Here is a 13,676-nt window from a genome sequence, read left to right as displayed (position 1 = left end):
GAATCCTCATCCATCTGATCTGTAAACACTGAACTTCAAGCTTCAGTTCTAGACCTCTTCTCTTTTCCCAATACCAACCTTATTCAATAGTTTTCTGGTCTGAGGGAATCCCAACATAGAAATTATTGTTCCTACATCTCCTGGTAAATTAGCATGATCAGTAAGTTGTAGATATAATAAACCAATAATAATGTTAGTTCTCTTTGAGGAGAGAATGATAGTTTTCCTTGGATATATTTATTTTGGCCAACTTATTATCAGCCTATTCATTTTGTGCAGTTGCCCTTCTCACTGAGGATATCAACTTGAAGGGTCATAGAGGAAACTTTAGTTTTTTCTTTTTCTTTTTTTTTTGTTTGTTTCCTACTTGATTTTTTTAAACCTCATCTAAGAAGACCTAAAAGATTTTTCACAAATTTCTACTATACAAGATTTGAATTAGATGTGCTATATGATATATAGTATATGGCAAGAGTGTTTTTTCCCTATTTATGACCAAAAATGATTTTTTAGTTTACCTTTATTGAAAAAAGAAAGGGTAATTACGCTTAGTTTACCTTTACAAAATTAATTGCTTTATTTTATTTTCATAAATTTTTAAAACTCATAAGGGAAACAGAATAAATTTCTATGAAATAACTGATTTAAGTCAAAATGAAACTTACTTTTTAAAGGTAGACTTGATCAATTTAATTCAAATGAAGTTTGTAAATTGATTTTAATTATTATTTATAACACAGATTTATTGTCAATGCTGAATAGTAAACTTCCTAAAATCATAAGCCAAAGCAATATAAATAAAAGGTAGCTTAGGATATATATATGAAACCCAAAATATTTTATATAAGACTTTGACAAAATATTTTCTTTCTGAGTGACGTGACTAGGCTCAAATATAGGCCTAGCAGTTACAATATTATTATGCAATGTGTTGGTTTCTTGATCTCTTTAAAGGCCTGTATTTGGATTAAAAAATTATTTAAACAGAAAAGAAAGAATGAAATTTACATATGTAATGTGAAACTTGTGCTTGTTTTCTGCCTCAAAAATACACACTTCTGGGTCAAATTTTTGAGACAAGCATACATGTATTTCATTATTAACTGTAACTAGACAACTTCTGTCTTTGTTTTTGATGCTGGTTAAATAAGAAACACTTACTCGGGCTTCCCTGGTGGCGCAGTGGTTGAGAATCTGCCTGCCAATGCAGGAGACACGGGTTCGAGCCCTGGTCTGGGAAGATCCCACATGCCGCGGAGCAACTGGGCCCGTGAGCCACAACTACTGAGCCTGCGCGTCTGGAGCCTGTGCCCCACAACGGGAGGGGCCGCGATGGTGAGAGGCCCACGCACCATGATGAAGAGTGGCCCCCGCTTGCCGCAACTAGAGAAAGCCCTCGCACAGAAACGAAGACCCAACACAGCCAATAAATAAATAAATAGATAAATAAATAGATAAATAAATAAAGGAGTTCCTTTAAAAAAAAAAAAGAAACACTCATAAATGAAAGAAGTTGAAACCACGGCAAAATGTTCATTGCTTCCCTATAAGTGGCAGGATACTCTGCTTCCATGGAAATCTAGGCCTCATCTAGAGGCAGAGCATTAATATCATCCTGAGTATATAAGCAAATTTCAGCTCAAGTTATTCCTCTTCCTCAAACTCAAATTCTCATACTGAGAAGGAAATCTAAAGAAAGGGTCCCTAATACAGCCATGTGCTTGGATTAAAAGGGAAAACACTTGCAGTGTTATGGTTTTCAATATGTCTTGAGACTTGTTCGTATCACCCTCTGCCTCAAACCCAAGTAGCAGTTAAATTATTTCAAAATTTCCTTTTGCAATACATATTTTTTCTAGAGACTTGGTTTCTTTTAAATTCAGGAATCTTGTCACTTGCAATAAAAAAAATTCCTGTGTCTTACAAAGATTTGTTCAAATGGATAATGTGATGAAAAATGTCTGCTAAGTAGGCTAGTTTCTGCAGCCGTTCTTTGTCTTCAAAACAGTCAGCAAAATCTGGCCTTGTATCAATATCTGGAAAGTGCTCCAATAATTCCCTTTCAGCTAAGACATCCTGTTGAGAACTGTTTCTCTGTTAACCGCCTGGATTTCTGTATGTAGAAGGTGTTGATTCTCCCTTTCCAGGTTTTCAGATTGTCTTAAAACTAACTTAAGTGAACCTGTCTTTGTTGAATAACCATTTTTGTAGTATCACCCAGACATTTTTTTCATTTTATTCAAGATTTTTTGACATTAGTAGCTCTCTGGAAAGAAATCAGGGTATTGTGATGTCAGTGTGAATGTGAATTTTCTGGGGAGCACCACCAATACAGATGCCAATGCAGTTCTTGTGAAATAGAACTTCTGTTTCAGTTATGAACATAAACGTCAACTATATCTTGTCCTTTACTTGTTTTGGGCTGCATTTTGTAGGAGAAAAAAATTTCTGGAATTTCACTATCGTTTACAAATCTTACAAATTCTATGACGTGACATTTACTGGCGAAATTTGTTTATTCATCAAGATAATAGATGGACAGAGAAGCTGTTGTTTTCCAGCTTTCCAGTTATACAAAACCTCTTTAGCATCAAGTAGCATATCATCAGTGTGTCAACATATCATACTAGCTGAGAGTGGAACTTTTTCAATTTCTTGTATGGAATCTCATCCTCGTATTTTACTAACTATACTTTTACCTGCTATCATTATTAAGTTCCCACCAACTATGCAACTTCTCCTTTTTTCGGTCACAAATTATGATCCTCATAACTCCTAAATAATTTGCTTTCAGAGCCTTTTCACTGGATGTGACTTTTTTTCAACCAAAGTCTTTATCCTGTTTCAGATTCAAACTGCATCTTTCCTTGTCAAATGGCTGTGATTTGTACGTGTCTTTTCAATTTTGCTAGAGTTATTGCTGCCTTTTTAGTTGTTTACCACAGATTGTATACAATGGATAGGACAGCTGGGATGTAAAACTCATTAAGTAGCTTTTGTTGTGAAGGTGAACTTCCTTTGGGTCCCTTGCTGCACTCGTGCAGTGAATTGACTCAGAAGATTGTAACTCCTCATCATTAACTTTATCAAAACTGTCCATAGGCCTAAGCCTAGAAGCCTCTTTTTCCGTCTCATACCTCATCTTCAGAAATCACCCTTCCTAACCATCAGGCATATTTGTGAAACACAAATGCAAATAATATATAAAACAGAAAGGCACAATAACTACTAAGTGAGAAAATCTCGAGAAATGTGAAAACCTCACAATACAGTTTGCTTTTAACCAACGTAATCCACATTTTGCAGCCTTTACTATGACAGCAAGCAGGAGGCGGCATATTACTGTTGGTGTGTAGAAGTGTCTTATTTAGAATGAGAATTTCCCTCTGATTTTCTATTACCTCAGTAAAGCTTATTTGCTTTAAGTTTGTTGGCTGTGCATAAAGGGAGTTGCAGAAGATAATCTAAGGAGAGGTTGACATCATTCTACCTTCCTCTACTTTGTGTAACAACAGCACCTATCAGACTTCAAAAGCCTCCCCAACTTGGCACCAAAATCTGAGCATGAACTCATCCCGAAGAACACTGTCCCACTGCCGACTGCTGTATGGGGCCAAAAATTCGCTAACAAAATTGCTAATGGGAATGCTCAGTCACAGCCCATCACATCGTGCAACACATGAAGCTCAAAAACTGATTTAGTATTTTTTCAGTCATTCTTTCACATAGAATATCTCACAGACCCTAGGATTCTGCAGATCTATTGAGAAACCCTGCTGAGACAATCTCACCTGCTCACAGGCTTCACTTCTCATGCCTCTTCTTAGTTCTGGGTGTATAAAGTTGCTTACTCACTGCCTCCACTTGAACATTTCATAGGTACATCAGACTCAATATGCCAAAACCCAAATTCCCAATTATGTCTCTTCTCTTTCCCCCACCACTCAAAAAAGCAAACCATGAGCCGCTCCTACTGTTGTGGGAAATACACCACTATCCACTATTTGCATACATCAGCAACCTGAGCATCATTCTTTTCAGTCTCCTTGACCTCCATATTTAGCCAATCTCCAATTCTTGTTGATTCTACTTCCTAAATATCACTAAATTGGACAATGTTCTTAATCTCTATCCCTTTCACCCCTCGTCAGACTCCCCCTCTGTTTCTGGGCTGAATTTCCAGAACACGCGTCAGTCGTCTTCCTCATCTACTATTAACCTGCCCAGTATATTCTCCACTATGTTGCCAATTGGGTGATTTTTAAAATGCAAAATCTTATCATGCCTCTCCTTGCTTGAGATTCTTTAATAACCACCAGTGCATCACTCTTAAGATTAAAAACCAAAACCCCAATAAGACTTAGCGTGACGTGTAAGATCTGGCGCCTGCTAACCTCACAGGCATCACTTCTGATATATCCCTTCTCCTTGTTGCATTCCACTCATGTAGACCTAAAAATTCCCTGTTAGAAGAGGCTCCTTCTAGGCTCTGTGCCGTTGCTCATGCCATCTACCCTCTGCCTAAATACCTACCACTCCTTTCATCTCACTCTTACTCATCCTTCAGATCTGAGTTGTAATGTCATTTCCCTAGAGAAGCTGGAAGTTCCTTAGGACTGGGTACTTCTGCCTGATTTCACTGACAACAATTCTAATTACACAGTTAGTTGCACGATTTGTTGGTTATTCTCTATCCCCGAGACAACTCTGAATTCTCCTGGAAGGCAGAGAATGTATTGGTTGTGTTTACCACCTTATCTCCAACATTAAAACATGCTAAAAACAATTGGTGGGATAAATGAGTAAATGAATGAATGTTTAAATTCACTACTTTGCTACAGCTCTCATCTTTAGGAATAGAACTACCATAACCATTACATAAAAGAAACCTGAATTTTTATTTTGGTTTTGCGAATTAATTAGACTTTTTATAGTAAGCAAATTGCTTAACATTTGAAACTTTTTTTAAAGTGATGTCTACCTTACAATCTCATGTGTGTTACAAGTTTTACGTGATAAAATACATTTCAACATGCAGCAAATTAAAAAACAACATGAAATTTTAAGTTATAAAAATAATTATCTGTGGTTTGAATTTATTGGCATGAAAAATCATTTCATTTATTTGTAAGAGGAAATATAAATATTGATTTGAGATTAGCATTGCAGCTGTTCTGTATTTCAGTATACCCATTAATTATTGCAGAGCATAATTTTGAAAAGTTCAAGGAAAATAGATTTTTATAGTTTTATTTCTCTTACTACTATCTAGAAAATGACATTTTGAAATCAGTATTTCCTATAAAGAAAAATACCCAAATGTATAATTTTAATAAATTTATATGCCAAAATTAATATTTATTTTCTTTTCTGTTTGGATACAAACCAGCATAGACATGAACTTAGCTCTTTTCTCCTGGGATACAAGAACACACTATTCAAATTCAATCAGAACATCCAGATGTAAATGAACTGTTCATCCAGAGTTCAAAGGATGTTCACTTTGGCTTTAGTTCTTGCAGACTGGATTTATGTCAAGACTTAAGAAAAAATTAATTAGCAGTTCTGGAAAAATTAACGAATATTGTTATTTCAGCTTGAAATCACTTAGGTTGACTAGTTACCACAAAAGAAAAGTTGTCAAGATGTGATCAACTATTGCTTAAGTATAAAGATTAAAAATTAATCTCCTGATGTGAACTGTGAGGGTTTTTTCCCCCACCATATTTTTGAAAAACAGGGTAGGTATTTATCAGAGAGGAATCCAAAATCAGAAGTAGGAAAGAATGTGCTTTTAAGGTCTTCAAAGTTTTTATCCCTATTTAGTCTTCTCTTTCTTTCAACGCACCACACCAGGCTGATGCACTACTGTGGCTGTCCACTTCTGATGGCTAACTAACTCCCTGCTGGTTGCCTGGACATGACTGCATCAGTTGAAGGATATTTTGACTAGAACAACCTACTATGGTTATAGAAAGTGTAATGCTTTGTTCTCACCAGCTCCCAGGAATTAACATGTGACAACCAAAGCAAAATCCCCCAAAGAATGTCAGATATGCAAATTATTGATTTGAATTACTTGTCTGACCTCACATTTTCCTAATGGTAATATAAGAGATTAACATATTTTAAAAGTTTGTCTTATCTTTTCCAAAATGGCATTTTGTTTTCCAGAAGTTACTGGCCAGCATGATTTAAGAGTGTTATAACCTGGGACTCTCAGAGACCTATTTAGCATAGGAGTCTTACCCTCTTGTAAAATAAACCTGGATTTGTAGAATGTCTGGGACAGAAAATCTTCCTCACTATGTTCTATTTAATGTATTTGGATTTGTGCAATACATTTCCTAGAAAAATTCTTCCTATTACTCATACATACCCCAGGTAGGACAAATATAAAGGAAACCACTTATTGGTATATCACACTTAAATGGCAGAAAACCAAGAATAAAGAACAAATTTTTGAAGTAAGCAGAGGAAAAAGACACATTACATATGGAAACAATGAATGACGGCCAACTTTACAGGCCAGAAAATTATAAAATACTATCGTTAAAGTACTGAAAGAAAAAAAATCAATCTAGAATTCTATGATCAACAAAAATATCCTAAAAATTGAAAAAAAAAAAAAGCCAAAAGCATTTCCAATAGACAAAAGTTGAGAGCATCTCTTTAGTAAACCTGCACTACACAAAATTCTGAGAGAAGGTTTACAGACTGAAGAAAAATAATACCAGATGGAACTCTAGACTTACAGAAAGTAATGAAGAGCACCAGAAAGGTTAAATATTTGGTTAATGTATGTATTAAAAATAAGAATACTAAAACAATCTTTTAATAAAAAATTAAAATACTAAAACAGTATTTTAATTTCTTCACAAATATATTGACTATATGAAAAAATAATAATAATCTATTGGGTCTATTACATGTGTAGAATAAAATAGAGCACAAAGGTCAGAAAAGGGGAACATTTTTACAATTATAAACTTGCAGCTATAAGGTTCTCATATTGTTTGCCAAGTACCATAGTATTATTTGAGGGTAAACTTTGAAGACATATGTTATTATTTCTAGACTGAGCAATCTGTAAAAAACAAAAATGCGTATCAATAGAGTCAACAGATAGGAATAGAGTAAATACTAAAAACTACTTTATTCAAAAATAAGGCAAGAAGAGAAATGGAATAAAGGTCAAATGGTATAAGACAACAAGATGGGAGATTAAAACGCAACCATATTAGTAATTACATTAAATATAAACAGACTCCTGCTAAACACTCCAACTAAAAGGCAGAGATGTTCAGGCTGTATAAAAATTTCCATCTATATATTCTTTTAGAAAAAACACTTTTAAATAAAAAGACACAGACATTGAAAGCAACAGGTGGAAAAAAGTATACCAAAGGTATTTCATAATGATATATGGATTAGTTCATCAAGAAGACATAGCAGTCATCAATCGTAAGCATACGTTTACCTAATAACAGAACTTCAAAGTGAATGAAGCAAAAATTGATAGGACGAAGAGAGAAAAAAACAAATTTTCATTCACAGTTGATATAATGTTTAGTTTTGTGTCAACTCAGCCAAGCTGCAGTATTCAGTTATCTAATCAAACACTAATTTAGGTGTTGCTGTGAAAGTATTTGGTAGGTGTAGTTAACATCTACAATTCACTGTCTTTAAATAAAGGAGATTACTCTTGATAATGTGGGTGGGCCCTCATCCAATGGCTGAAGGCTTTTAAAAAACTTGAGTTTTCCAGAGAATAATAAATTCTGCCTCAAGACTGCAGCATTAACTCCTTCCTGAGTTTTCAACCTGTTGGCTTGCCCTAGAATTCACACTTGCCAGCCCCTACAATTGCATAAGCCAAATCCTTAAAATAACTCGTGTATATATATATATATATATATATATATATATATATATATATATATATATATATATATATATATATATACACACACGAGTTATTTATATATATCTCCTAGTGGCTCTGTTTCTCTGGAGAACCTGAGTAATACAGTTTCTCAGTAGTAGTGGTAGACAAAATAATCTGTAAGAATATAGAAGATTTGAAAAACGCTGTCAGCCAACTTGATCTAATCAACAAAAGCAGAAAATTCTTTCAAGTACGTATGGAACATTCATCAAGATAAACATATGCTGGGTCATAATATAAACCTCAATAAATATCAAAGATTGAAGTCATACAGAGTGGTTTTTCTGACCACACCTATATTAAAGTAAAAATCAATAATAGAAATATAACTAGAAAATATCCAATATTTGGAAATTAGGCAAAAGACTTCTAAATAACCCATGGATCATAAAAGAAATTATGATGGGGGCTTCCCTGGTGGCGCAGTGGTTGAGAATCTGCCTGCCAATGCAGGAGACACGGGTTCGAGCCCTGGTCTGGGAAGATCCCACATGCTGCGGAGCAACTAGGCCCGTGAGCCACAACTGAGCCTGCGCATCTGGAGCCTGTGCTCCGCAACAAGAGAGGCCGTGATAGTGAGAGGCCCGCGCACCACAATGAAGAGTGGCCCCCACTTGCCGCAACTAGAGAAAGCCCTCGCACAGAAACGAAGACTCAACGCAGCCATAAATAAATAAATAAATAAATAAAATGCCAATTAAAAAAAAAGAAATTATGATAGTAATTTTGTCCTGAATGATAATGAAAAAACATTATAAATTTGTGAGATGTAGCTAAAGCAGTGCTTAGATGGAAATTTATAGCTTTACATGCTTATGTTAGCAAAGGAGAAAGGTTTAAAATCAGTGCTCTATACTTCCACCTTAAAAAGTTAGACAAAGATAAATTATACTGAAATTAAGTAGGAGAAAGGAAAGAATAAAAATGATAGAAATCATGACATATATAATTAATTTTTAAAATATTTGTCAGACTTTCCAACACAGACCACTACTCAGGAATAATTATTGCCACGTGTGAAATCAATCATATCATCTTGCTTAAATTCTTTCACTGCCTCCCAAATTCAAAATCCTCAGAGTAACAAATAGTACAGTACCTGGTTAGGGAGTCAGAACTATGTCTTTCTTGCCTCCTAAGTAATGGGTATCATTCCTGATATATAGAAGACATTGAATAAATATTTGTTAACTATATGAAATAAATAATTAATTAATTTAAAATGATGAAGAACTTTTGAGGTCAGACGCTGCTTACGTGCCCATTTCTTGGGTCAGTGTCATACATACTTTCCACTTGAGTAATGAGACAAGTGCTATTTCTCTTACAGGCCAGGTTATCTTCTCACATGTGTTTCTACTGCTTAGCGTCCTCCACACCAAATGTGGATGGCTGGGCCATTTTACCTCATTCTCTACCTATTACAGTATTTAAACGTCATCTCTCCTGTGAAGCATTTCTGTGCTGCTGCAGGAAGAGAGCCATTCTCTCACCTACTCCAACAGCATTTATTAGCCTGTATCTTTTCCAGCTGCACTGAGAGCTTCTTGATCAGAGAGGGTATCTTTTGCTTCTGTATCCACAAAACCTAGCGTTCCTGACGCATGGTAGGGGATAAAAGTGCAAATAAACACAGACACAAATACATTAATTTCTTGGCAATATATTACACATAATGAATTGTATCAATAAGAGTAATATCAGTGACTGGATAGTTTAAGATACATTCTTAAAATAGGTTTTTCCTAACTGAGTATTAAGTAAGTAGTAGGCACTGGATTCAGACCAGCTCGGTTCAAGTCTCTGTGCTGCCCCTCATCAGCACTGTAGACTTAGACAAGCTATTTAACTTCTCTATACCAAATCCCCTCAGCCACAAAATTGGGATTTAAAATGAATCTACCTAATACTGCTGTTGTGAGGATTTGATATAATCTTGGGACATGCTTATTAGTAAAGTAGCTGGCAGATAGTTACTCAGTAATTTATTAGTTGGTTTTGTTGTTATTATTATTGATACTTACAGTTTGGAGTCAGATATGAGCCTGACTTGCCTCATCACTTACTGTGAGATTTTGGATAAAGTGGCTAACTTCTCTGAGTTGCAGTTTATTTATACATACAATGGTGAAAACCAGGTATAGAGCTGCTGTGTGGTGTTTTCACTAAGATATTGCAAGTCTGTATATAGTAAATGCTTAAAAGATTGGGAATTTTTGTTATTTTGATTTCTTCAATATCTATGGTTTTCTCTAGGATGAAGAATGGAAGATGCTGGCAGAGCAAGACCAAGTAGAAGAAGGGAAGAGTGGTAACTTCCACCATGAAAATTTTTTACATTACGGTAGGCAGACGTTTCAGGGCAAATACTTCAAAAGCCATAAGAATATTTTCAAGTGTCCAAAAGCTTCCAATCTAACTATAATAACAAACTAAAACTAAATATTAACAAGAAAAACAAGTGACTTCAAAGACAATCTTAGAGTGTGTTCTTTTCATCCTAAATATGCCTTCTAATTATTTTATAATTATGGATAAAATTACACAGTAGGTAAACTTACTCAGTTTTGATGAGTGAGCAGTATGCCTTATCAATCTGTCTTCATTCATTCACATATTCAGAGCCTTTATAGCTGTATAAAGCTTGGCTCTTGCACAAAGTAAGTTTAATATTAGCTTTAGTTTAAAAATAAGCTGAAGTTAAATGAGATTGTATGACTCATTATGTTTTGACTAATAGGGAAAAACTTTGTGTATAGCATTTTGTATTTTAACGGTGAAAATATAATTTTTTGACCCTGAAGTTTTAAAATATTTAATATGTGTGTAAAAATGATTAGCTCTATCGAGAAAAGTTTTCTCTTTAAAACTGCAGACATTATTTTATTTTATGAGCAAGGTTCAATAGTTTTATTCAACTAAGTTACAGTGGCTTTATTCTATAGAATAAATATAGGTATAAAGCATGTCGTCTGAAATGTAAAAGGAAGATACATCTATTGGCCTAAAGTTAGCTGCTTGTCTGATTTTACCCAGGTAAGAAATGTACAAATGTGTTGGCCATTGATGAAGGGGTATGTTGTTTCATAATGAATGATTTCTCTCTGCTAGTTTAGAGAACATGTTAGCCAAAGTCTATGCAACTAGTTTCAATCTGGGCTTATGGTTGGCATTCAATATATATTTCTTGTTTCCTAAGAGTCACTCAATCATAAAAATTTGGGAAGTATTTGGTGAATAAGATTTCTACTTTCTGAGAGAGTTAACAAAGTAAAAGAAGACCTCCCCCCATGTAAGAAATGATCTAGTGGTGGAGTCAAGAGAAACACAACTGAAAACATATAAGAAAAGATGCAGAATGAGAGCTCAGGGTGAACCACGGATAATAGAGTATTAAATGTGGTCTGTTCTGATCAGACCTTGAGTGTGTTGACCCTGCTTATGAAGGTGGACCAGATGCCAAGTATTAAAGGATGCTGGGGCTGGTGAAATAAAGAGAGGCATTACCAAAGAAGTTCATTAATTCACTGGAAAAATGAAGAAGTAAAACTATTGTCATGGGTGACTGGGGCCATGAGCAGAAGAGGCAGAATGTGCTCTAAGGGTAAGGATAAAAACTTAATTGTGATGGGGGGAAAAGTCAGGCCTGAAGCCAGGGGATGAAAAAAATAAATGAGGGGAAAGGTAATAAAAGAGTTGGGTGATTTAGGAAGCTAAGTCTGTGAACAAAGGGAATGTACCAATGCTCTTCCTTCATGCATGGCCCAGGGAAAGCTTTCCAGGGTTTAAGTGGCCTCTAAAGGCACCACTCTGCCAGGCTAGATGCTGAGCTAAATTATAATTGTGCTGCTCTCTTTCATTTGAGTGGGTGCCTTTTTTTATTATCCGTAAGTGACCACTTCTCAAGAGATCAATATTCTTGGTTCCATTCTTGACATTTCAGTATTCTTATCAATAAGAACATGGCTTTTTACCCCCAGCATCTTAGCATGATGTCCCAGACATTTTTTGCTGATTTTTAATACTTCGTTTACAAACATAATACCCTTCCTAAGCCCCCCTTTCAGCACCCACCAAATCAAAATGCTAAGATATAGCATTCTCGAGTCCAAGGAATGTTACAGTTGTCACCCCAAAAATTAGAACAACAATCACACGAATTACAACTCTTTTATTCGGAACACAAGTCTGATATTCTTGAGCTCATTCAACAAATATTTATCAAGTATCCTCATATGGTTTCTGTTTTATGTACAAGTGCTTTGTATAACATCTTTAAGCCTTTCAGGGTGTGTGTTCTTATTTGGTGACCTTTGGTTGGGAAAAGAGCACCTAGCTTTTGATTACCACCTCATGCCAACTCCCTAAAGGATGTGCTGCAGGTGTAGGGTGTAGTTTTACTGATTACTCACTACTTGTGATCCTGCCAATTTTCATTAATGGGAATATTTCCATCAAAACTTAGCATTCTTGAAATGATTTTCTTGTGGCTCTACTATGTAGTTCTTTTTGCCAATCCCTGATATCAGAAGTTTTTATAACTGACCTCTGAGCTCTTGGTCTGTATTCCCTTTTGTCTCCTGGATATAAATGTGGATTCATTAGATGTTAGGCCAGGGTTACCTCATAAATCATTTCTGGACTTTTCAAGGTGAAGCAATGCTCCCTTAACAGAGTCTTAGAAAGGAAGAATATTCTTCTTTTCTTTTTTCCTTACTTATTCAAAGACACTCAAACTATATTTCACTACTGGTGGAGATTATTTAGTACAGCTGGACTGACTTTCCAATGCACTAAGAATGTGTTCATGGAAATTGGCTCTAGAGCAGTGCTTCTCTGACTTGAATATTCATATAAATTGCCCGGGGATCTTGTGAACATGCAAATTCTTCCAATCAGTAGGTCACTGAGTTTCACTGAATTTGTGCAATGCAATTAATCCCTTCCTGAACTCTGACCCTGAGGATCTCCAGTGTTTCCTGGAGTTTGTTAGAAATGTACATACGTGGGTACCACCAGATTTAACTAAATCAGAATATGCATTTTAGCAAGATACCATGTAATTTGTTTGTACATTGAAGTTTGGGAAATATTGTCCTAAAAATCACACAGAATCAGGCAAAAGCAAAAGCACAATTATTATACCCTCTTTCATTTTATCTTTGCTGTGTCCTTCTCTGATTATTCCATAAGGATGCAGCTGCGTGTAGTATCATTCAAGCTACAAGATAAGTAGCTTGCCTGAACTACCTTCCCTTGTGTACTGAATCTTGAAGTATTGAAGTCATTTCCACTACCAATATACCAATGCTTCCAAACTGGTGCCTCAGGGCTGTGTAAAGAATGAAGATATGTTTTGTTGGTCATTTTGTTTGTCTTGCACATGATTAAAAGGCAATGTTAATGAGCAGGTGTGAAAAGATTAATACCTATCTTCTTACACAGAACCTGTATCATACATAGGTATCATACAACATATCTATAGACATTTGAGTTTGGGATCCTTTAGAGCAGTAATTCCCAATGTAAGTTCTATGGAACAGTATTTTGAGAGCACTAAACAAGTATTATTTGAAAAAATATTTCTGTGATCCACTAGGTTTGAGTGAAACAAAAAAAATTTTTGAAGGGTATTTCAGAGGCTTTAAAATACAGCGTATTGTTTGAATCTCCACTGCAACATTTCCCAAACTCATTTAGTCAAGGAACCCTTTGTCACAGAGGATCT

At 35.3% G+C, this 13,676-nt stretch overlaps 1 protein-coding gene across 1 annotated transcript in view; it reads left to right on the top strand.

Moving 5' to 3' along the window:
- Positions 1 to 13,676, top strand: part of PDE7B (phosphodiesterase 7B) — a gene marked incomplete at its 3' end in the record, with an annotated part of 632,720 nt that overhangs the window by 118,127 nt on the left and 500,917 nt on the right. The window contains exon 4 of the mRNA XM_082474733.1: positions 10,205 to 10,292. Within this exon, the coding sequence (XP_082330859.1) occupies positions 10,205 to 10,292 (88 nt within the window). The remainder of the gene's footprint in view (positions 1 to 10,204; positions 10,293 to 13,676) is intronic.

This window comes from Balaenoptera physalus, assembly GCF_965194825.1.
Source record: "Balaenoptera physalus genome assembly, chromosome: 9".
Lineage (NCBI taxonomy): Eukaryota > Metazoa > Chordata > Mammalia > Artiodactyla > Balaenopteridae > Balaenoptera > Balaenoptera physalus.
This window is presented reverse-complemented; position numbering and strand designations above follow the sequence as displayed.